General features: G+C 32.0%; 1 protein-coding gene across 2 annotated transcripts in view; it reads right to left on the bottom strand.

Annotated features, from left to right (window-relative positions):
* Positions 1 to 2293: 2293 nt before the first annotated feature.
* MED1 (Mediator complex subunit 1) overlaps positions 2294 to 27077 on the bottom strand; it is a 41045-nt gene continuing 16261 nt past the window's right edge. Inside the window, exons 7-11 of one of the 2 annotated variants that reach the window (XM_072535277.1) lie at positions 25551 to 26102; positions 20969 to 22456; positions 15812 to 16426; positions 15683 to 15748; positions 2294 to 2949 (exon numbers count right to left, since the gene is read on the bottom strand). In XM_072535277.1, coding sequence (XP_072391378.1) covers positions 2618 to 2949; positions 15683 to 15748; positions 15812 to 16426; positions 20969 to 22456; positions 25551 to 26102 — 3053 coding nt within the window. In that variant the 3' untranslated portion in view covers positions 2294 to 2617. Of the gene's footprint in view, positions 2950 to 15682; positions 16427 to 20968; positions 22457 to 25550; positions 26103 to 27077 lie in introns of both variants that reach the window. The other variant, XM_072535276.1, reaches the window with a different exon arrangement.

The following is a 27077-nucleotide window of genomic DNA, read 5'->3' as shown; positions in this document are numbered from 1 at the left end:
TTTTTTCTTCTTTTGTACCGAATTTGAACTACCTGAACTATTGGATAATGACCATACGCAAATTTTACAGATATCATAAAAATACTGATTTATGTTTAGATATAGTGCATGTTCCTTGCAATAAGACAAGATCACTTCGCAATATCTTCTTGAATGTTTAGAACCTTTTTCATTGCTTTATACTAAGATCAAAACTGTAAGAATTGTAAAAAACAATATAAGGTGTGCTGATGATACGGTAATCATTACAAAAAATAAAGAACAACTCTCAACAACGCCATGACATTCAAAACGCTATTCTTGAGTGGGGTGATTTATTCCTCTATGTCATTTACAGCTTGTTGTGTGTCTTTGCTGCTGTCGTGACTCTTTACCATTTCTTCCTTGCACTGAACATTCCAGTCTTTAATAATCTTCTTTGTTCTTATATCACCTTATACATCATCCAGACATCTTGTTTGTACTTTGCAACCCAAAATTGGTAATACCAATAAGATTGAAAACACTAAAATGTTATATACGTCCCTACTTAGTCTATTAGGACCAATGAACCGCGAGTCAAACCGACGTTCTTTAAAACCACGGTGTAGACTCGTGCGTCGATCATCAACTTTAGGAGAAACAGTATATAGACAATTTTTATAGATAAAGCCATATCTAAAATTTTTGTCTGACACCGATATTTGCGACCTTTGACCTAGAATAATTTTTTTGCAAGTGTGGGATTGCTAGGACTTTTCACATTTTATTCATAATGCTACTCCGAACATTCGTGTCAATTTTTAGCTCAACGCGAATTTTTGAATGTCTATCTTGACCGGGTTATAAAATAAGTTCTTGTTCCATTACCTATTCGAATTATAGAGTCCTATTAGTTGAAACTAATATTCAAGTTAATGTGGCATTTTCCCTCTAAATTTTTTATAACTGCACCGATTTGTCGATCATTTTTACAGTTGGTAGGAAATTACTCAAAAAAAAAAACATAAGTTATACGGTATCCATGTGTGCTTCTACCCCTGGACCGGCCCCCCCATCTCGGGGGTTGAAATTTTTACACTCAAAATAATCCTGGGAAATGATAGAGAATTATTTTAAACAACAAATGCCATATCAATTTTTTTCACTAGATCAATAATTTTGAGTTATACAATACGTGTGGATATTGCTCTGTCGACAATTACCAAAACTGTCCTGCACGAGACAGTTGAGGTAGGGGTGACGAGTTAGAATACGACGGGAATGCGTTTCAGACAATGAATAATTGGAAATATTGTACATAATTTTTGTTTTTTTAAATATATTTGTATACCTTCTGTGTGAAGTATTTTCACGCATAATTAAGAAAAAAATCATAAAATATACTTCATTTTTTATTTACACATTTTTTAAAGGAGAGTTTGTTTCGTGAGCATAATTGTGGTTTTATATTTTATTGACAAGAAAGGAATTTTTGAATATAATTTCGTTTATCAAATAAAGTATCAATCTTTTTATACTAAAAACCATTTAACTTTTTTTTTAAAGTACATTTAAAACTTTTGAAGTTGATGAAAGAGATTTTTTATATATTTTTGGCACAGGGGATAGTTTTTAAGGGTTGAAGAGTTGCAATTAACCAAAATTATTTTATATAAGCAGAGAATTACATTGTAGATAATATACTACATAATATGTATTTTTATATTATTATTATGTTATGGATGTTATGAATATTATTATTATGTTATGGATTTAAAGAATGATAAATTATGCAATTGAAACATTTTCAATTATAATAATGGATATTGTGTGCATTGTGTGTACACTACAAAAACGTTTGAACCCAAACGATTTTTTACAATTATTTTTATTTAAAAGCGTAGTTTTTAAGATTGTTCAAGGGTTGACAATGCACACAATATCCATTATTATAATTGAAAATGTTTCAATTGCATAATTTATCATGCTTTAAATCCATAACATAATAATAATATTCATTTAATACTCATTTTAAAATTTTTTTTTGATAAGGGGTGGTTTTCTCACCTTAAAAATAAAAAGCTCATCTAGCATATACATAACTCTTGAAGAAGGGGGCAAGATAAACCTAATTCCAAATTTTTAGCTAAATCGATTCAGTTATAAAAAATTTAGAGGTATTGACCTGTTTTCCTTCACTGTGACTCGATTATAAGAGGGACCGAAATATGTATTTTCAAATAGGATACACTAGTTGTGCATAACGCAACTGCCACAATAAGCTTGGACTAGTATAAATTAACTTAGACTGCTGTAACATATTAAGACAATACCTGGACAATTTCACTTTTATTATTACCTACTATTATTAGATAAAACAGACTTTTATACCATATACCAGACATAATAAAAAGATTAGTTTTAAACGAACAAGTATCAAATTGGTAATTTCATATATTTATCTTGTAAAAAGGCCCTTTTCGAGAATCTGTCATCAGTCTTGATGTTTTTCAAACGAACCAAAGAATACCAAATTTTTGACTAGATACCGATACTAGTTCACATATCTCTAAAGCATTCAGCAAGTCAAAGAATGGAACTAATATTAGATACATATTTATCCTTTAACCCTTTTAGGTTTTAATTTCACAAATAACTATTTCCCCATTCCCACTAACGCCTCGTCCATCAATTCGTCGTCTGTGATACCTGGTGAGGCAGAATGGGGACTGGGATTGATTAAAGGGCTCGGTGCTGGCGATTTCACTATATGAACACTGACGGATGGAGATTGAGGTAACGGTTGTAAGGGCTTTGAGCTAAAATCCAACACTTCATCGTTTTTTCTTGAGTCTTTTCTTTCATCTTTAGGTGCGGGTGCGATAAATTTTGTCGGAGGGAAGTCTACATTCTTCGATGAATAGCTCAGAGGTTCTGAATACAGTTTTGGTGTTAACAGAGGATCCAACTTACTCGTGTCATCTTTACCTGCAAATAAGAGATTTTTAGAAATGAAAATAAATCTAATGATAAACAATTTTCCTTCTATATTTGTTTTATTGACATAATTACTAGTCAAGTAAAACCTTTATTCATTTAACTCATGTTATTATCTGAGCTTAAATTTCCTATAAACATAAAAACAATCAAATCTCAACCAAAAACTACGAAACAACTGAGAGGGAAACGAAGTTTAATATAAACAGCCTCAATATTAAAAATTTCATACCTTTCCTCATCAAGAAATACACGTCTATTTTATAGATTTCGAGAAGGCTCTTGACAGGGTACTTCATAATTTAGTTAAAGATATTTTTGAGAGCAAAGGCATAGATGATAAAGATCTGAGAATAATCCTGAAATTATCCTGGAATCAGCGAGCAAATATAAGAATGGAAGATGAAGTTCCAGGCGTAATAAGAGTAACACGTGGAGTGAGACAGGGATGTATATTATCGACACTAATGTTTAACGTCTTTAGTGGAAGTTTTACCAAAATGGTAGTAAATGAAGGAATGATCGTCGATGGGAAAGTAATAAAAAACATAATATATGTACAAGATACTGCTGTATTCCAGTTGTCAGAGACGAAAATGCCACTGAACCTCTAAAAATCATACGAACAAGCTGCATTTTGCCGAGCATATTAATTTTGGGACCTTAAAAAATATGCAAAAAAGTTTACTACTTTTACACCCGGGCTTCCACCTAAAACCCTCCTCGCAGGGGGGTAAAAACGCAAAAAAATCAATTTACCAAGAATCTGTACACCGTGGAAAAAATGTTTCAAATAAAAAATGTAGCTGAGATAATTTTAAACAAAAATGTTTATAAGCATTTTTTGTGTAGAATAAATCATTCTCTTAGAAACAACGCTTGAAGCGACCGTCGATTTTGCATGTCAGTTACGCGCGTGAAATCAATGTTCAATAAAATTTGTATTAGCTCGACGGTAAAAATTCGATATCTTTTGAGTTAAGTGACCTATCGACAAATATCAAGATACTTTTTAAAGGCAAAGAGTTCAGCTTTCGTATTCAGTTTTTGTATTTTGCCGTAAATAAACTCAAATTTTATACAGGCGTGAAATAAATAAACGTGCCGCGATTTTTGCCATTTTTTATGGTTCTCACGAAATCAATACAATCTATCCCTTTCATTGACTGGTCACTATAAAGTTTCAATTACTAGATCCTAACCGTTAAAAAATGTAGCATAAAATTTTACTTTTGAGTTTTGGCAACAAATGTGAGGCATTTGCAATATGTAGAGACCGACCGAATGTGATTTTTTTATCCGAAGCCGATGCCGAAGTTCGGCCTGTAGGATACCTTCGGCCGAAGCCGAAGGTGACTAAAAATATACCTGTTATATTATGTTATTAATTTAAATAATGTGCATTATATTTTTATTACCTGATATGTGATAAACAAAAATATGAAATTATGAGATAAAAAAGTCAAACATTTATACATTATTTGGTAATAGAAGCGATAATAAAAATATAAATAACATTAAAAAACATTATTAAAGTCGAAACATTCATAGTCAATGGTCGATGTTTTACCATTTATAGGTATCTAGTCAAAACACCAGTAATCGTGAGTTTTAACAAATACAATAAAATTATTATTATCAGAATTTTACTACGTGAGAAATATTCAAATGATGATCTTTGAGACATCTTGGCCTATTGTTAAAATTTATTCCTACCTACTACCTGACCTAAAAGTTTGTAAAACGTTTTAGTTAAGGGTATAAAATAGGGTGTAAATACTATTTAAATTATCAAAGACTCGCCGAAGCATATTGTTCAGAGATTATTTCATTTCTATCGTATAGTATACTTACAGAGCATTTTATTATTCCACCTTCGGCGAAACCTTCGGCTTTGTTTTGGCCGAAGCCGAATTTTGGCCGAAGGTGGCCAAAGCCGATTAATCGGTCGGTCTCTAGCAATATGCTTAAAAACGCAGAATTTAAACATTCACACAAAAAACGAATTAAAACATTTAAAACTTTTTTTTTTCAATTACATTAGTACCTTTTTCAAACGAACAAAACTTCTGCAATAAACTACACCCAAAACCGTCTTCTTAAATGCATTTCCCGTGACGCGTGATTGTTTGTAATTTAAAACATAAAATTTTGCATTTTTTATTCATATTTCAAATGCCTCATATTTGTTACAACTAAAATTTGGAATTTTATGTCATAGGTTTAAAAGATTGATCTATAAAAATAGAAATTTTACTACAACTGGTCAATGATAGTAATCAATTTTATTGATCTCACGATAATCGTAAAAAATGGCAAAAATCGCGCCACGTTTATTTATTTAACATATTTATAAAAACTAAGTTTATTCTCGATAAAATACAAAAACTGCATACGAAAGCTGCACTCTTTGCCTTTAAAACGCATCTTGATTTGTGTCGATAGGACATTTGGATCAAAAGATATCGAATTTTTACCGTCGAGCTGATACAAATTTTATTGAACATTGATTTCGCGCAAGTAACTGACATGCAAAATCGACGGTCGCTTCAAGCGTTGTTTCTAAGAGAACGGTTAACTCTACACAAAAAATGCTTATAAACATTTTTGTTTAAAATTATCTCAGCTACATTTTTTATTTGAAACCTTTTTTTCTACGGTGTACAGATTCTTAGTAAATCGATTTTTTTGTGTTTTTACCACCCTACTAGGAGGGTTTTAGAGGGAAATCCGGGGATAAAAGTGGTAAACTTTATTTGCGTCTTTTTTGGGGTCCCAAAATTAATATTCTCTGCAAAATTCAGCTTGTTCGTATGATTTTTAGTTGTCAACTCTCTGACGACTGGACTACTGTTGGCATTCGCGATGGCATTGTTTAAATAGGACTAGTTAGACAATCCTTATGGAACAAACGTTTGACTATTATTCTGCCGTCACATGGCGGCCTCTAGTCATAAATTTAAAAAACTATTAACAGAAACTTAATTCTGTGCAGGATTCTATTCGAGTATATTTTTGCCTGTCTCCTAACTAAGGCAAACCTGTACACGGATGCCAGATTGTGAAGAAAATATAAAATTTTAATAAAATGCTTATTGTTATTATCGTTGTATGCGTCTAGTGAAAGATAACTTAACTATTTCGAGCGAATATTTCAAATTGTTTTTATACTTTGAGACTTGCTAAATCTAAATCGGTTAGTAATCTATTTATATGAAGTAGGTAAATGCTACCTTTTTTAAATTTTTATTAGTTTACCAGATATTTAATTTGGTTATATGATTTGCTAGAAAAGGATTAAATATTTAATTGAAATAGACTCGATTGCTATCGTCTTAGAACACTAATGCAGAGGTTTATTTTTTAGTCAAGACTTAAGTTTTATCATTGTTTAAAAAAGAAAATCTTTTTAAACAATGGTTTTATGTATGTTTTGAGAAAATTAAATTTTCAATCTTTTAATCTTTAAAATGACGTTTGAAAATATAGTAAATTTATAGGTATGGTTTTTTGATAATGCTTTTGAAACAAATAAACACATCGATATGCCACAACAAGAGGCAACACATATTTAGGGAAAAATTAATCTATGTGTTGGGATAAAAGGAATAATAAAACAACACTTTAATAAATAGTATCCTTTATTTTATTTATTTATGTATTTTATGATATAAACACCATTTTTGTATTTCTGTTTACATAAATGAGAATGTTTTTTTCAATCAACTCGCCCGATTTGAGCTGTTTATTAATGAAATAATTTTAAATTACAAAGTGATAGATATTGCAAAAATTAAATTCGCATTATTTTAATAGTTATATACCACTTATCAAAATTCTAATATCTACACATAGACAATATTAACGAAATAATAATTCAAGATAAAAAAAAAAAACAAAACAAAATTGTTTACATTAATAGTTATAGAAATTGATTGTAACATTGTTTTCATGAACTAAAATAAGCAATGTATGTATTGCGAAACACTATTGGCACTGGTTAAGGTTGTTTTGCTATCGAATACGTATAAAAAATGCGTGGTGTCGTTAACAAACCTCCCTCTTCTACCTCACTATATTTTTTTGGTTTGCATTTAGATATTTTTGGACAAAATGCTTACTGCAAAGAATTTTTTTTTTAAATCGGGTAGCTCCAGACTTTCCAATGCAGCATTACCTACAACAATATTATTATTAACACAACTTAAAAAAAGCAACTTTCTGCACAATAAGGTAAAAAAACAATTTAAGTTCTGTATTCAAAATATAAATAACTTCGCAGTTGTGCCAATATATGTTTATATATATATATATATATATATATACATATATATATACATATATATATATATATATATATATATATATATATATATATATATATATATATATATATATATAAATATGTATAAGAGTAAGAAAAAAGAAATTTTTTAGATAGGAAAAAAAAAAGATCCCATAGGACTATCAGAAACTAGTCCTATGGGATCTTGTCTTTCACCCATTCTAAGTAGCTATGTCATGGATGATGTTATCAGTGATTGTGATTGTATCAACAATTGCACTTTTTTCATTCCTTTTTTTTTAAGATATGTAGATGATTTAGTTTTGGCACTTCCTAAACACAAAATTATTGAAATAGTCAACATTTTCAAGTATCATAATCAACATATACAATTTACAGTTGAGGAAGAGATAGACTCCTACTCTAGTTCCTTAGAGTAGGTTTCAAGTCCAGTGCTTTATACAGGTTGGTGAATTGTTTGCAGTTGGTAAGTTTGGTATGGTTGATTCGTAGTCGTGTAATAGTCGATGCTTCTCTTATAGTTATGAAGTCTAGGGAGAGATGACCAATAAAAGATTGAAGTTTATGAAAAGTTGTTTTGCTCTTTTGTTCTAAGTTTTGTCAAGTATCCTCTACCGACTTTTTTAAAACGAATTTCGAGATTCGTTAGCTAGTTGAATTGGCATGGTTGGTAGCTTCTTTGGCACAATGATCTGCTGTTTTATTACCAGTAATTCCGGTGTGAGAAGGCAGCCATATGAGAGAGACTGTTACATCGTAAGCAGAGAGATTTTGGTATTATGTCATGAATGTTTTGAACTAATAGGTGCTTAGTGAAAATTGTATTGACTAAATGGATATATGAAAGTTAATCTGAACAAATAGTTTAGAACAAAGGTTAGAAGATTCAAGTTTGTTAAAAATAGTGAGTGAGGTATATATTGAAGGGAGATCTTTAGCCCAGAGGGGAAGTAAAGGTAGAGGAAATGAACTAGTCAGAAAAAGGTCAATATTTTTAAGTAGTGGACAAATTAATTGAGGTATAGGTTTTATGATAAGGTGTTGGTTATTGTTAGTGGAAGAAGACGGCACTGTGGCAATTAGGGAATGAACGGGATTAAATGGATTTGCGGATGTTGATGCAGCATACGAAAGTAGAAGTGATTATCGTCTTGGGTAGGAGAAAGTTCATTAGATTCACGGTATACACTCTCAATAGGACTAAAGCGAAAAGCGCTCAGAAGTAGTTTTATTGGCACCCCATTGAAGATGACTGAGGGTTTTAAAAATGTTCAACCTTTTAAAACAATTGATTTTAAGTTCAGATATTTGATTTTTTCAATTTAATCTGGAGTTAAACATAAAACCGAGAATTTTACAATAATTAACAACAGAAAGTAGAGAATTGGTAAATAAAATTTGGGGTAAGGGAGTGGAAATCCCTATGGAAAATTTTATTAATTTGGTTTTGCTCTCAGAGAGTGATAATCTTAGTTCGTTAGATTTACTACACTTTGTATAAGTTTATATGAGGTTGAGACAGATTTAGCATGGCAGTAAATGATTAGGTCATCAGCGTATTGAACATATTTGATGGGAGGCAAATTTCGTTGATGGCAAGAATGAATAAAGTTAAACTTAATACAGATTCTAAAGGGACACCTTAATTTTGAGGAAGAGATTGAAAAAGTTTACCCTTGGCAAGAACTTTAAAGATTCTTTCAATTAGATATTTTTTTACAAATGAGAAAATATTACCATTTAAATTATAGTAGGAGATTTTGTCAATGATTGCTTTTCTGGAGATTAAATAAAATGCCCCTTCAATGTTAAGTACAGTTGCTACGACATCTTGTTGATTATAGATTACCTAAGAAATGTGTGTGTGTACAAAAAGGGTACATATGTGAAATTATGAATATAATTTCTGTGTATGAGGACTGTATTACATAGGGCTGGTTCAAATAAATTAGGATATGTGGCAAAAGGTTATACAGACTATATCAAATTAATTTTATATAAAGTCTTCTCAATTCTTCTGCTGCACATAATATACACACTCGCGGTATTTAGAGGCTTTCAGTCGCGGTTGTTCTTCATACGGGGAAACTGTCCGGTTACCGGTTTCTGAAGACGTGTTTCGCGGTACTAACACTTAGATCACGATATAGAGCACATTTTTCGTCTGTACACGATTAAAATAGTATTTTCGGTATTTTTCGCGTAACTACATGCGAGAGAGTTAGAGTGGAGAAAAAGCGCGGTAAGTCTGTACCAAGCGATAGATAGCGATAGAGAGAATATACGTCTGCCTAATAGGACTCAGCAGACGAAAGAGAGGACGACTGTTTCTAGCAACAGTCAGCAGTCAAGGGTACAACTGTCTGTATTTCTAATGGAGTGGGGTTAAAATGTGAGTAGGAACGGTTGGAGAACGGGAAATAATTGTAAAATTGTGGTAGAATGGTAGCTACTAATACAGCGAAAAAATGACATGTCATGAAGACAAAAACGATTTGTCTTCATGACATAACCCGTTTGTGTTCGTTTGTTCTTTGTAATGATCTTTCTTTTATCTTAGTATAGATTAGGGCAAGATCTTTCATTAACGATTGTCAGCGGTATGTCAGTGGTAAATTTACTGGCTTCATTTAGAGGGTCGTTGGTGCCTAAGGAATTTTCGAGAAATTTTTCAAGATTATTCTAGAAAACCCTAATTTTTGTGTTTTTATAGGATTTGAGTGCAGCTTTTAGTTCGAAATAGTTTATACGAGAGTTCGGATAATTGGTATCTTGTGAAACTGAGGATGAATAATGAAAGGGCGAAGGAAGAAAAGAGTATATATGGTTAGGTTCAGATTTGTTGCAAAACTTTTCTTTTAAATTTTTTGCCAGAATCTTGGCTGTCTCTTAATTGTCAAGGATAACCTTTCGATTAAAAAAGAGATTGGAGATTTTAAGGTTATTTTTTATTAACAATTTTTTTTCCACACTGGGCTAGTATTTGAAGTACATAAAGTTTTCTTACTTAATTAAATATCGTGTCTAAATTTGGCAAAAGATGAAGTAAAAATATACAGAGAGCAGAAAAAATGAATAAATGCGAGAGAAATATAGAAATTCTATTCATCATGTATGCTGTGGTTAGATTTGACATCAAATTTATCAGAGGATGCACTTATATATACTCTTGTAAGTCGGAGGTAGGCTGTTCTTTTAACTTTTTTAAGATTCTAGTAATACGGTTTTTAGTGATCTTTTCCTTGTACCTATGTAGAGCTGCAATAAGTCCTTTTGTATACCATCTATGTTGGAGGATTTTTAAGCTTCTTGTAGTGGGGTGATACATACAAAAGAGTTCTCAAGAAATGTAATAAGTTGCGTGGAATTGAGTGTAAAATTAGTCGGATTATCTTTGTAAATCATTTTTATAGCGGAAATATAATATCCGATTATATAATTTCAATAGCACCACTTTGGGTGGTATCGAAAATGCCGAAGGAGGAAAAGAACTTAATAGAGCAAGAATACAGGATGAAGATAGAATGGTAGGAGTATCAGGAGGACTGTCATTGAAGTGTCCCCTTTTTTGTCCTACTGCCAACATGGGCTTTGAATTAGTACGACGAGGGATGGATAAATCCATAATGGAAGCCAGGATGGGTATGTAGTTAACGGAGATGGACTCAATTTCCGAAGATAGAAATTCTTTTGATGAAGTTAAGGATTTAGGATTAAGGACTCCTTAGAGTCAGCTGAAAATGAAAAAGAGGGAGGAGCATTAACTGCAATGAGTGTGTGATCTGGTCAACTGGAGACTTTGCAATCATACCCCACGGTACGACCCGTAAGCTTACAAAGAAAACACTATAGTCTGTCAGAGAATAAAAATATTTTAAAGGATATATTTTCATGGTTAATTAACAGAGAAGATTGCACTTCGAAGTTCACCTTGTCAGGGATTACAAATGTTACCCTAGGAAAACTCCTGATAATATGCCTATTGATCATCTGATGTTCCGTATTTTTTAGGGACGTCTCGATTAGTGAATGCGGAATGGAAGGAGATACATTTGAAATAAGGATTCTTTTGGTCGCAGAAAGAAGCCTGCAGATAAAGATGACGGTGAAATTAATTATGACGTTCGGTGTATTAGTTGATCAACGATGTCGGTAGAAGTGAGGAAAATGCGGATTCGATTATTCGAAATGCGAGATGTAAAAGTAATATTTTTTGGATAAACCATTTCACCAATTTCTATAATATATTTAAATAAAACAGTATTCAAAATGGAGTGCATGACAATAACTTGTTCCCTTTTAGGAAACGAACGGGGAGGAGGTCTAGAGACTGCGGCAACGACATATAATTTTGGGTTGGAATTGAAGCTGTTTTGTGTAAATGTAAATATTCAATTGCTGTTCATGATGTGTAGTCCTGGTTACCCAGACCGTAACACAATACCTAAATGTGAGTACCTAATGGACCCTCTCCCAAACTGGAAAGAAAGAAAAAAGGATCTCACCTATTTCTTGGGATTTTCACTGGTTTTCTTTAATTACACCAATATAGCCGCAATTAAATTCGACTATTGAAATATAAGACCAAATTTGATACTTGTTTTCTTATCACATTGTGATTAAAGAACTTCGCTACGTATTGTTAACTCGTCGATGAATTACTTTATCTGTTTAACACTGTTTAAATCTTTAAAATCCGTGAGGAACTTTAAAAAGGGTGTTTAACCTTTGACAGTTATTTGACGTTTTTTGAATCGATTATTTGAAGCTTTATTTGTAAACTTCAACATTTTATTAAAAAAACAGTTTGAAAAAGTGCTTTTTAGCTTCTAAACATTTATACTACTTTTGATATTTTTCATGTCATACGGCTGTACGTAGGCTCAATGAAAAGCTGGTGTAAAAGCACAATTAAAAAAAAAACAGAAATTTCCATAACCAATAACAAGAAACAAGCTGAGATATTGCAGCGGACAGATCTCCCTTGCATTTTTCTGTGGCGATATTTTACTATTACCATTATTTGAATGTTTCAAAACTAATTTACTTCTTCACTGTGTATGCCATTTATAAATCGAATTATAAAATTTCGATATTCTTTTACAATGTGTTCAATTTTCAGCCTTAATGTTAATAAACAATGAAAATATTTGCAATTTCTTAAACAAGAAAAAAAAATGCTATTTGATTTCCTCTGGGCAATAGAAGGTTTTGGTTTTTTTTAAGTGTTTAGCTTTATATTGAGCCTAGATACAAGTGTAACACATAAAAAAGTCCAAGTTATTAGAAATTTTTATATGCTAAAAATTTGTTATTCTTCAAACTGATATTTAAACAAATTTAATATAATCTTGATGTTTGTTTTTAATAATTTAAAACGAAGCCATAAAAATCGATTTCTATTTACAAAATAACCCTAGAGTGAGTGTTTGGACAAGTACAGTTTCTTAAATAATCGGACTCCTGGATAAACAAATTGAATAACTCATAAACTGTATGGTCGTTCTGTATGATATTTAGCACCCTTTAAAAACTCATTAACTGCCATAATTTTAAATAGTTGTATTACATATCGTTATGCAAAAAAGAAAGTTATTTATATGTATATTATTTATATTTATATTAACATTTATAAATTTTACATTAAAAATAAGGGTTTTTAAATTATCTCGGTCAATTCTTTATGTATTTTAATTATAAAAATCTCAATATTAGAGAACATTTTATGATCTATAACTTTTATTTTAATCATATATCTCTAACATGAATAAGAAACGTTTTATGCGCATAAACTTTTTTCACTTTTTACGATTGTTTAATAAAAAATCAAAGCAAAATTAGCTGTAGTCTTCACATAATTGTCATCAGCTACCCCTCATATACCTTTTAGAGACTTTAAATATCTCTTTAAGATTTTTTCACCTTTTATTAGAGTTGTAGATCATAAAAAGTTATGTAATTTTTGAGAGTATCCAAATTAAAATACATGAAATTATTAACCAAAATAGTTGCAAAAAAACCTTATTTTTGCAGTTATTTATAAATTATAATAACTCTTTTTTTGCGCAAAGACATGTAACATAGCTCCTGGAAATTATGGAAATGAATAAGTTATTAAAGTGCGCTAAATATCAATCAGAGCAAATAATTTATAGGTTATTTATTCTGTTTATAAACATTTAAAATAACGTTGATATCGTTTATGCCACAAACTTATTTAGATGCTTATGAAAAACTGGTGAAAAACACACTTTCTAAAAAAAATAGAATCTTCTATGACCATTACTAGGCAAGAGAGCATTTTATATTTAAAACCAAAGCATTTTATTCTTAAAATCATACTTCCATTGTCTATCAACAGTAAGAGCTGAAAATTGAAGGGGCACTAAATGAAGATCTGAATTGTGCGTTCCAACTTACATATGGCATATGCGGTAAAGAAGTAAAAATTTATAACCCGTTAAAATGATGGTATTCGTAAAATACCGCTTCGGAAAAGTAGAATGGAGAACCATTTGAGCTCGGTTTTTTTTTAGATTTGAACTTTTTCAAAATGAAGGGCGATTGCAAAATTTGCAATATCTTGGCTTCTGTGACACGTAAAACATAATTTTTTTTCAAACTGGGATAGCTCAACAAAAAGTTGTTTACATAATCGCTTTCTACGATAAACAAATCGTCACTATTTTTATTAGTTACATTAGGTACATACCATTATGCAAAAACAAAGTTATTAAAATTTATAAATTTCTGCAAAATCAAGGGTTTTTTGCAACTATTTTGGTGAATTCTTTATATATTTTAATTTAGAAACTCACAAATGGAAGAACTTTTTGAATCTACAATTTTTATTTTAACTATTTTTCTCTAAACTGGATAAAAAACGTTTATAGCCAAAATAACCTGTATGTCTTTACAGATTTATTATTAACTAACCCTCATATATCTTTTAGAATCTTCAAATATCAGTATAAAATTTTTACGTGAAACCAATAATTTTTTCCCAGATGGACCTTTGTATAAATTAGTTCCCCGATAAAGATGAACTTATTTCTACTTTTCAATACAATAACTAAAAATAGCTACAGAAATACATATTTAAATATCTAATACTTTGTTTATGTTTATTAACTTGATTTATTCACTAATTTGTTTTTCCGAAGTTTATTATATCATAATTATAATACCAACGAAAACGTAAAATTCAAATTAATGCATCTCGAATATGACGCGTGCACCCTGGCGATAATAAAAAATGAATGAAAAAAAAATAAACATTTTTTCAAGTTAATTGCGTAACGGAAACGGTGTAAAATAAAAGCATATAAAAAAAGTTTCTATTTACTTACCAGAGTGTAATATCCATGTTTGACAAGCCGAAGGATTTTTTGTCGGAAATCTGAACATTCTTAATCCATGAATTTTGTATGGTGATAAACCACATTTGTAATAACAACAAATATTTCCAGCCATCTGTAAAAAACCATTTATTTATTATGGAAGTAACATTACTTTAATTTAAAATCACTTTTTTCAAATATTATCGAATGTATGTATTATCCGGTAAAATTTATTTCTAAATACCTAATTTGTTCATTTCTCATACAAATGTTTTTTGTTTTAAACACAGAATTAAAATGTTCTACTTACCTCGGACCAAATTTTTGTAATACACTTCCAAATAAAATAAAATATTTAAATTCTTTAAACTTATTTAGATATAGGAAAATTTAGAAGTCACAGCACGTTTATGTAGGTACAATTTTAGTTGACACGATATTTACTATGTAGTTGATAGCATGTTGATAGTAATAACTCTATTTTAAATGAATACCTGTGATTCATATTCTGTTTTTGTAACATTTTTATTGGTAAGTAAACCTGTCGCTACTATGTCAGTGAAATATTGCAACGCTGGTGAATTTAATTCAGTGGATCAAAAATGGACGTTTAGTTTATTCCTTAACTTTTTCACATAACACCATCTAGTATAATGTATATCAAACAAACAATGGTATATTAAAATCTATTGAGACAGAAAGAGTGGTGACATCTAGTGACTGTCTCAATTAGAATCAAACAAATTTATACATTGCGTTGGCTAACTAGTCCTATTTAAACAATGGCGATGGTGAATTTTAAATACATTTTTATTATGATTACATTTGATTAAGGACCCAAAAAGAACCTCATCCCAACACCAACCTATTTAACATCACATAAAAAAATAATAGAAGTGGTTTGAGGCTCTAAATCTTTTAGATTAATTGGGCATATCTATAAACTCCTCATCCTAAATTAAAAGATATTAATTATGTTTCTCTAAAACGTCTAACTAGAGCACCCAAAGAATCGCCCTGTATAAGAAACATTCATATTTTGTTAGAAAATATGAATTAATATTAAAAAAACACATACCTTGCATACTAGATAGATTTTGAGAAATGTCTTTCTTCCCGGGTTCCTCATCATTACATCCCATACCTGGCGGTAAATGATTAATATTATTTTTAACTTTCTCTACAGAATTATCAAGTATCTGATTACCCAGCGAATATTTGGAATCGTTTTTTGTAACCATATCATATAATTTCGGATCAGCTTTATTCCTATTAACGTTTAAACTATCGTTTCTAACAGTCTTTTTGTCATCATTAGTTCTGGCAGAGAGTTTAGGAATTTGAAAATTCTTGTCCAACGTTTTGATTCGCCCTTCCATCAAACTGGACTGAGACATCTTATATACATTATCAACCTCCTCTCGTAACTGTGTCGGGCTAGCTTTTCTACTTTCTTTTAGCGAAGACAGAATGGATTTCTCGGGATTGCTCTTGTTAAATTTGTTTTTATCTTTAGATCGATTTAAATCCCCTGAGGTGGAGTTCATTTTAGGAGAACCAGTCAATTTGGAACTGCTTTTGGACAAATTTGTACTATTGCTGCTAGAAGAAGATCCTGAAGAGGTTTTAGAATAGCTTGATGATGAAGATTTAGAACTAGGAGAAAAGCTTTTTGTACTACTGCTACTAGAATTTGTTGTTATAGTATTAGACGGAGATGAGCTAGATGATTTTTGAACTTGTTGAGGTTTCTTTGAAGCTGGACCACTGTTTACTCCGGGTTTTAGGCCAGTGTGTGTTTTAGGCGAGTTCGTCGTATTAACTGAAATACAAAGTACATTATAAATAAAAAAATATTATTGGCAATACAGTTATCAATTTATTTTAAATGTAATAAAGTATTTATTTGCAAATACATATACTTTTTGTTTCCAAAATACAAATTTTTAAAAATTTGTAATTTAAAAACGATTGCTGAAATAGCAAATAAAATATTTGATAGAACATTTGTGATTAATTCGTAAAAAATATAATGATAAAAACACAAAATGTCACAAGAAAATAGCTTCAGAACCACATTAAGTAAAAACCGACCACCCTAAAATATTTCAAATAATCACTTTAATATTTATTGGTTCCACTTTTTTAAAGAGGGTACTGTATTAAATTTTTTTTTTTTTTGGGATTACATTTTATAAAAGATGAAGTGAGACTCCCCTGCGGACAACTTCTGGCTACCTGTGCTGACACTGTATTCCCAACTAACTTTACATCTATCACACAGCTCCTCAGTAGTCTAATCATCTGTAGCTGTTTCCTCTATTCCTTTTAGACGAATCGCTATGATTGCGTCGTAGGAGGTACTGTCTAATGCTCCCTTTGTATGTCTCAGATGGACAATGTTATCAAAGACATTCTTCTTTATTACTCGGGTAACAGTACTGATGATCACAAAAATGGTTGATTAAACAAGCACTACAACCATATGTCTATACCATTTTTCAAAGTAAAACACTTGCACGTCACGATTTATACAAAGTGACGTCACTTGTATTTAAAATTTCCAAATCATCCTTAGAATTCAAATTTTCCTAACACAGCTAATAATACGAAACCCACATGGAACTGCTCGATCTTTCATAGGCGTCAGCATAATATAATAATCAGAAAAATGTAATCATCATTATATTGTAAATTTTAGAATTATATTGATTAAATAACCAAAAACATTTGTTATTATTAATAATATAAATTTTATGAAATAACTCTAAGTCTAATATTCCACAAAATAATAATTTTAATTAAATATATTAGACAATTGTACGCAACTGATACGGAATTACTTCAAAGTTTATTGACAGTTAACTGTGTGGCAAAAGTGTATAAAGTGTTGCCGCTTTTTTAGAGTAGGAATTTTGTTTATGTTTTAATTTCTTACACAATTTGATCATAATATAATTATATATTAATAAATTGTATTTATAAATACATATTAAATTTAGATTACTTGCTTTAAAAACTAATCATTGTTGTGTATTGTGATTCTGCTATGCCAAAACAAATAAATAGTCTGTAGAAAGCTGATAATCTTTCATATAAGATAGATTATTTTGAACAAGAAATAATGGCGGGACGTTTTTACTATTGAAGCCCTAAAGAGGTAAGTTTAAAATTTAGAATATATAATTTGGTATTAAAATGTTTTCTTATGTATTTTAATCTGTTGCAGTAGTCTTAAAACTAAGTGTATTTGTTAATATAATAGTTTTACAAAAAGTTGACATTTTAAAAATTCCTACATACACCTATATCCCAAGGATATTAATTTAAACTATACAAACCTCGGTCGTACGGGTGGAAGATAGTGAGACAAACAAGTAGAATTCAATGGGAGTCAGACAAGGTGTAAGTATTGGCGGGAACATCAATAATAACATAAGATTTGCAGATGATACCGCAATCATGGCAGAAAATATAGACGATTTGTTGTACAAATCATTAACAGAGAAAGCTAAAAGATGGGACTAACAATGAATATAGATAAAAATAAAAACATGGTGATCTCGAAACTCCATGTTGACAACATACATCTGACATTGGAGGGTTAACCCTCATCTATAAACAAAGTATTATTCAAAAATTATTAGTTTTATTGCATTTATCCATCATACTTTCACAGAATTCCATCCGTTTAAAATGATCACCAGGAAATATTTCTTCAGTGGTCTACACTTAATAAAAATGGCAGTTGTCTATTTTAAAAATATTCCTATCTCTGTCAACTTCATCAGCAGTTTGTTTACTTGAATACGGCGTCGCTTCTCCCAATGCACAGACCCCAAAGTACCATTTTATTCTTTGTATTGTGTGCGGCATATTGAATTTTGAGTATCACACCTTGCTACTTCTAAAATAACTGAGAGATACACTTGAAACAGTGTAATGGGATCGGAAACAATCGGTTTTAGGTATCGTTCGGTATAACGATAATAAATATATGATGATGGGCGTTCATGAATGATGTGGAGGGGAGACTAGGGGGAAATACGATTGCGATCTTTGTCTATTAAGTAAAAACATAATGTAGTATCTTTGTTAGATATCTAGCTGATTTTGTAGTACCAAATATAATTTGTTTACAAATCTGTATATATATATATATATATATATATATATATATATTACAACAACATTACTCTGGGCAATGCAGGCATTTTTTATGACACCGCAAACAAATTTTTAGTTCTCTATATTGATAATAAACTTAAACTTGAGCAACACATTGTATATTTAAGCAAAAAGATATCGTCGGGTTGCTTTGCGGTCAAATCAGTTGCTCACCATTTAGATTTCAAGATTGCAAAAAGTGTTTATGTGGCCCTGATTGAATCTAATTTGAGATACGGTATTGTCTTATGGGGTAGTTGTTCTCTTTGTCATTTCAGTAGAAATTTTATGCTACAAAAGAGAACACTCAGATATTTATGTCACACTTTACTCAAGGTCAAGTTCGGTACATCATGCAGGCCTCTGTTCCGGAAACATGGTATCTTGACACTTCCTTGCATGTATATCCTTGAATTAACATACATAATTTTAAAAAACATAGAGGATATTCGGACGGATTCCCCTTGTAACTCTCGTCGAAATTATGTTATTCGACTTCCAATTTCCTTTTCTACATTAATTACAAAATAATTTATTTACACTGGTAAGAAAGTGTACCTACCACTCCATATAAGATCCTCAAGCAATATTTTTGTATTCCGAAGAGCAATCAAGAAGTTTTTTATTATCTAAATCTTACTACAGTATAGAGGAATTTTGTGGAGGACACTTGCGCTAATTGATCTATTTTTTTAATTATGGAAATTTTATAATTAGTATTTTAATGTATCTTGTGCCTTGTTTGTACTATACCATGTTGTGTTTTATAAATATAAACTCATTTAACAACAATAAATTTCTCTCTCTCTCTCTCTCTCTCTAATAGTAAACACAACAGTCTTCCGGGTTGAACCGCGTCGATTATTATTGCGCCGAGCTTTCGACATCCTCTTCGATGTCTTCTTCAGGGCTTGCGAGGTCTCAGTCTCTCGAGCCCCCAGACACTACTACACTGATCACTAATCAATGCATTACTGGTGCTGGGAATAGAGGACGGGGCATTTATATGGTCGATGGTGACGTGGTCTGGGTGGCCCCAAGCCATCCTCCACCCATAGGGAACATTTTTGACAGTAGGGCCACTATAAATGTTCGCGCCAACCCCCACGCCAATCCCCACGTCAACCTCCACCCAAGCCACGCGGTATAAATGACCCGTCCTCTATTCTCAGCACCAGTAATGCATTGATTAGTGATCAGTGTAGTAGTGTCTGGGGACTCGAGAGACTGAGACCTCGAAAGCCCCGAAGAAGACATCGAAGAGGATGTCGAAAGCTCGGCGTAATGATAATCGACGCGGTTCAACCCCAGAAACTGTTAAGTTTAATATTAATTCCTGTAATAGTATTAATCTTAGTTCTGTAAGTATTAATTGTATTAATGTAAAGATCTTCTTCTTTCATTTTGTCTAAATGTCCCAACCATCTCAATCTTGAAGCTTTTACAACTTCTGATATCGCATACTCTTTAAAAATGGGCCTCTCCCTCTTTAATACCTCCAAAAAATCTTCTCAATATTTTCCTTTTCCATATATTTATTTTTTATTCTTGTGTTTGGTTTACTACCGATGTTTTAGCTGGCATAGAGGACTGTCGGTCTCAAAACCGTTTTTAAAATATATGTATTTTGGCTAGTTTCCCGTGAAATAGATCATTTTCTGCAGTGATGAACGACACGTGGAGTGCAAATTGTAGATTCCCTTGTCGACTAATTCATCAATCTTTTTGGTTTGCAATTTGTAGAAAGCGCACAGGTAACGACTCTATAGAATTATTTTTATAATTATGTACTATCACGGGAAAGGTTTAATTTCGATTCAGAGCCTCTGCATATGTCGCTCTGATGAGACCTAATAAGGTTGAATTACGTATATTACGTCTTTCTGCTTTATTTCTTTACTCGGTTTCGAGTACTAGAAACTAAGTCACTAAAAATTTTTGCCGTGATGAACGATACGTGTAGTGCGAATTATAAATTCCTTTATCGACTAATTCATCAATATGTCTGCTTTGCAATTTGTAGAATGAGTTAGATACCGAAAATTTGGAATTGAGATAATGACTTTTACATTTTGCTATATCCCGAACATTCTTTATATTTGCATGTTCAATCCATTTGTTTTTTCAATTAGTAAATAGTACTAAATATACAACTTAATTACATAGGAAAACAACTTATACTAAATTAAGTACTTACCCTTATTTGCTAGAGTTGAAACTGATAATTTACTCGAAGAATTATCCTTACTCCTAGTTTTATTTATCGTAAGTTTAATACCATCCGAACTCGGCTTAACCATATACTCTGAGTTTTTTGCATCCCCGATTTTAAGCACCGATTTACTAGATTCGTTTGATTTAACACTGCTACTTGTAGTCCTATCCTTGTTACTACTCGATTTGCTACTTAAGTCTGTTGAACTATCACAATGTTGAGCATTTACTTTTAACTTATCGACGATTGCCGATAAAGAACCTTTACTACGATTAGTACGCAACTGATTAGAACTACTTTTGGACGAGTCACTATTACCACTGGGCGAAGGCAGACCGTCTGATGACACGTCACTGGTATTCAGCTCCAACGATTTCACTTTGTTTAAGGAACTCTTATTTTTTTGATTTGAAACACTAAAGGTACTTGACGATTTTTTCTCTTTGTCGCGGGAGGAGCTGTCCTTCAAACTGGGTTTAGATTTAGAATCGCTGCTTTTACTGGAAGGTGAGTTGGCGGCGCTTTTTAAAGCTGACATACTGGGTTTACCTGAACCCGTTGCTGAAGGATGTTTCGGGGAAGTTCCGTGATGTTTTGGACTGGAAAGTTCGGATATGCCTTGCTTTGGGCTACTGGGAACATGTGCTGGTGAATTTTTAGGGCTGTGATGCGAAGAACTCGACTTTAGACTAGATTTAATCATATTCGGACTTAATTTACCACTCATGGAAGCTGGTCGACTATGCGTAGGAGATGGACTAAACTTTTTTGTAGTGGTAGGGGAAGAAGGAGTTGAAGGGGGAAGAGGTGGTGATTCTGTAGATTTCAACGAAGTACTGCTGGATTTAGCTAGAAATTCTTTATGAGGTACTTTTTCTGGTGGCCCCATTGGGCTTTCATCTCTTTTTCTTTTTCTCTTTTTATCTAATTTGCTTTTGTCATCTCGCATTGACTTGCTTTTCTTTTCCTTCGATTTTTCCTCTGAGTTTTTTGTTGGTTGATTTGGAATTGGAGTTATTGTAAGGGAGTTTGAAATAGGCGCAGGTTCAGTAACACGCTTTTCTTTTAATGAGCTACTGGGAGCAACAGGAATAATGCTGATTCCAGAAACTTTCTCTTCTGCTTCACTGCTTATATCTGGAGATTTTTCCTTTTCTTTTTTAAAATCCTTTGCAGCTATTTCTTCGATTTCCATGTCATCTAAATGATCAAATTCTGGATCCGGTTTATCGGCAGAATTTAAAATATCCATTGGATCTAAAGCTGAAAGCTCAAGATCTGTTTGAAACCCCAAGATAGAATTCGGGGTTCTGATTTCTAATTCTTGTGACAATGGGGTACTCCTTGAGGTAGAATCACAACTGGAAGATTCTATTAAATCCGAGTCTTCTGTTCCCACCTTCCGTTTGCCACTTTTATTGCTGTCATCGTGTTTACGCTTTTGACGCTTGGCCGCTTTATCCACATTTTCTGAAAATAAGAGGTAGTTAAAATCTAATATTATTATTATAATAATAAAAAAGAAAGAAGTTGCCTCAAAACTATATTTGTTCTAGACCCCCAAAGACAAACTCTATTCAAACGGTGATGTATATGATACGATCTAACTAACTAGAAGAATTAACTAACTATTAAGTTAGTATATAACTATTTAATTATTTGTAATAAAAGACTAATACATTTGGGAAATTACGAAATGCACTGATCGTTCCCAAGTATTTATCTGTAATGCTAATACCGGATGCAAAACGACATTAGAGTACAATAAATACATATTATTGAAAATAGGTTAAAAAAAAATAATAACTCATAGAACTGAGTTTCGAAGGACACAACAGAATAATTGAACATATTAAAAGCAAAAAGACTGATAAGAGTAGGTTTTAAACGAAAACTGAACAGGAAAAAGCTTAGTCCGTAAGATCGATAATATGATCTCATTTGTACTGAAATCTCTACAAAAACTGCTTGATACGCACATTATTGCTGGTGTACCGACTAAATCTCAAATATATCAGGAACAATATAAGCATAGAGCATGATTCTCTACGGAAACATCACTACATAATCTACAGAGGGTGGAGTATGTTCTGGAAAACTAGGAGGTATTGCTGGATGTATTTCTCAATACACAGGGTGTTTCAAAAAAAGGTAACCCCGTCTCTAAAAAACTGAAAACTAATTGGGGTTTGCTTAGTAAAAATTTTTTGTAACGCCATCCGTTTTCAAAATACAGGGCGTTGAAGAAAAAAAAATTTACGCATTTTTTACGATTTTGCCGAAACTACTGGCAACATTGTAATGAAATTTTATACGAATATGTTTTGGAAGCTGATACGTCCCATGAATTTGTTTTTATATCTGATTCTCATAGAGGGCGCTAGTTACACGGATCGTACTAAGTATTAGTCATTATAACTTTTTTAAGAGTATAATTATTAATCAAAATTTCAAGTAAACTTAAACATCATTCAATTTTACACGAAAAAGGTATTCTTGGTAAAACTCGATACTGTGTACCGTTTTCGGAATATTTTGATTTGAAAATTATGAAGTAATAATTGATGCTGGTATAAAATAGTTAGTAATTAAACAAAACTCACAAGACGAAAATTAAATTAATGACTAAGAACATAAAATAAAATTCAATTATAGTAAGTGTTCAAAATGCCCTCTGTTTTCGCGAATACACAAGTCTATTCTTTTTTCTAAAGATTCCATTAACCTTCTAAACGGTAGGGGATCACCTATGATGTCATTAAATTGACGTTGAATTCTTTCTTCCAATTCTTGGCGCGAATTTACCTCTGTAGCAGACTTTTTTCTTAATATACGACCAAACTGCGTAGTCCAAAGGGTTAAAATCGCATGACCGAGGAGGCCAATGAATCGTAGCTTCTGCACCTCCACCAATCCATTGATTCGGAAAATGATTACTCAACCAATTACGACACCTTCTATCAAAGTGTGGTGGAGCTCCATCGTGCATAAAAAAATAACGATTTTCGCTCGTTTAGCGTTAAATCTTCTAAAATCTCGAATAAGGAATTGTTTAAAAAATCAAGATACATATCACCATTTAAATTTGCAGGTAGAATATGATAAGCTATTAATTTGTTACCTAAAGTTGCTGCCCAAGCATTAACTTTAAATGAGTGTTGGTAATGTGATACCCTTTTGACTCCTGGATTCTCATCACACTAGTAGTGTGCATTATGGGAGTTAAACATACCTTGTCGCGTAAATGTGGCCTCGTCCGTAAAAAGAATGCATTTTAAAAAATTTGGGTTGTGGGCTGTCCTTTGTTGCAATGTTTCACAAAAATCCACTCTAACCGGTAGATCATCTGGCAAGAGCTCTTGGACTTGTCTGTAATGATAAGGATGTAATTGCTGTTCTTTCAGTATTTTCAGTATCAGTAAGAAGAATTATTTCTTTGTCTTGCTATATTCCTTACGCTAACTGTTGGATCTTGATCAAGTAAATTTAAAATATTATTTTCTTTATTAATTGTTCTTGTTGTTTTGGTCTACTAGAATTTATTTTATTTGGTCTCACATTCCCAGTTTCTCGACAAAGTCGTTCAAAGGCTCTAAATGTTTTTTTTACTTGGTAAGTTTCTCCTAGGAAACTTTTCTGCATAACGTGTCATAGTTGCACTAGAACATCCTAAACATTCGCCTAAGGTTAATAACAGGTCAATGTATTCAACATTTGAGTACATTTTGATTTGATTTTACAAATAACAAGGTTTCAAAACTCTAATTATTGTTGATTTATCGTCATAACAATCAATAAATGTCAGATTTCCATGGCACACTTGGAGAAAATAGAGGTATACCTATTAGAACTTTATCATTACTACCAGCATCAATTATTACTTCATAATTTTCAAATCAAAATATTCCGAAAATGGTACACAGTATCGATTTTTACCAAGAGTACCTTTTTCGTGTAAAATTTAATGATGTTTAAGTTTACTTGAAATTTTGATTAACAATAATTATACTCTTAAAAAAGGTATATTGATTAATACTTAGTACGATCCGTGTAACTAGCGCCCTTTATGAGAATCAGATATAAAAACAAATTCATGGGATGTATCAGCTTCCAAAACATATTCGTATAAAATTTCATTACAATGTTGCCAGTAGTTTCGGCAAAATCGTAAAAAATGCGTAAAATTTTTTTTTTCAACGTATCTTGAAAACGGATGGCGTTACAAAAATTTTTTACTAAGCAAACCCCAATTAGTTTTCAGTTTTTTACCTACCCTAGAGACGGGGTTAACTTTTTTTGAAACACCCTGTAGAAGGAACATTCTTCAACACTTTTTACGCATTAATCAGAAGAACGAACGCTAAAAGTGTTTAATTTTTCACATGCGGAAAACAATATTATATTTTTCGCTATATCAAATTCTATTCTCAACCTGAATATGATACTATTACAAAATTACTTTAAACTGTCAATACACATAACTAAATCATTTTTAAGTGACGCTAATAAATTGTACTAAAAAGGCTGTCATATACAGATGGTTTATTATAAATTTAAAACTTACCAGAGAGGATATTAGTGAGTTCCAAAGTCGTCAGTACCCCATCGGAAGGTGGGAAGTTTTGAAAATTTGAAGCCATCATAGATTCGTTTAAAAACATACCCTGGCTTGCTTGCATCATCATGTTATGCCCGGAATTACTGGACGGTTCCTGTTTAATCTTGTCATTCAGTCCGCCAAATTCAACTAAATTTGCCCCTGTCGGATCCTTTGGCCCTCCGGGATCCCCAGAACCGAGGGGCAAATTAAAATTTTCGTGTCCACCATATTGATTTCTTCGCATAGATTGTTTCTCCCACAATTTTATCACAGCTCTTAGAGTTATGGGAATTGAAAAAGATTTCTTTAATATTTTCGAACATAATTCTGTGGCGATATCCGGTGTATTCACTGGCGGTGGAGTACCTGGATTATGAATGCGACAAATTATGTCGCAAATTTCGGAAAGATCTATTTCTGCAGTTGCCATGGTTTCTTCTACAGGGTGTTCTAGAGATATAGATATGTGGGTTGATGAAAGTGCACTTATTTCAAACATAGTCATGTTTTCAAAATCTAAAAAATGAAAATATTAGCCAAAATACACATTTAAAAATAAACATGTACATTAAATCTAATACTGAAATAACTAAGTACACAGAGAGACCTTGGTCTGGTGAAGTGACTGACAAAAAAATTAAAAAATAAATTATGTAAACTCATCTAGACTATTTAGCCTTTCTGCGCTTGGATCTTACAAGATCTTTTGTGAATAATCCTAATCTGCTTTATTAATTATCTCTTCCTAGTCGGTCGACCGTTTTGGGCCACGTGCCACCTTGAATTCTAAATCATGTTTTATCATGTGATTTGTTTTCATCTTTCTCTGTCTTCTGAAAAACTGAAGCAATGGTTTAGTGGGGCTTCGACTTCTTTCGTAATATGGTCAAGATATCTTATTGGTATTCTTCCCATAGATCTTGCTCCTTGCACCGTCCTCTGCAATGTCAGCTTCTCCAGAACATCTCTACGCACCATATGACCAAAGTAAGTGATGATTTCTTCCGTAACAATATTTCGGACCTAAAATTCGTAATATATACGGCAACAAAACATTTCAAACGCCAACTATAGTGCACTTATAGTGTATAAACTATAGTGCGTTTATCAACCTCCTTCAAGGAACAGCATTGTTTTTACAAGCCTCATCTTTGTATGTATGGTGACGTTGACTTTTCTATATTTTGGTTAGCTTTTTCATTGCTCTCTTGGCCATTGCTGATCTTTTGATTTTTTGGGTGCATCCTCCAGGGATGGTATCTATAGTTGTTGATTCTTCTGCCGCCAATGGCTACGCTCCCTTCCCATTCTGAGATTTCTTCGCCCATAATGCCTTATCTATAGATGTTAAACATGATGGAGTTTATCACGAAGTCTTGCCTTACGCCCTTGCCAACCCTAAACGATTTTGACATTTCTCCATGTACTCTCTAGAGGTTTCTACATACAGGTTCCCTAGTAATGCGACTAGGTGTTTTGAAGCATAAATTT

The sequence above is a fragment of the Diabrotica undecimpunctata genome, chromosome 6, assembly GCF_040954645.1.
Source record: "Diabrotica undecimpunctata isolate CICGRU chromosome 6, icDiaUnde3, whole genome shotgun sequence".
In the NCBI taxonomy this organism is placed as follows: Eukaryota; Metazoa; Arthropoda; class Insecta; order Coleoptera; family Chrysomelidae; genus Diabrotica; species Diabrotica undecimpunctata.
This window is presented reverse-complemented; position numbering and strand designations above follow the sequence as displayed.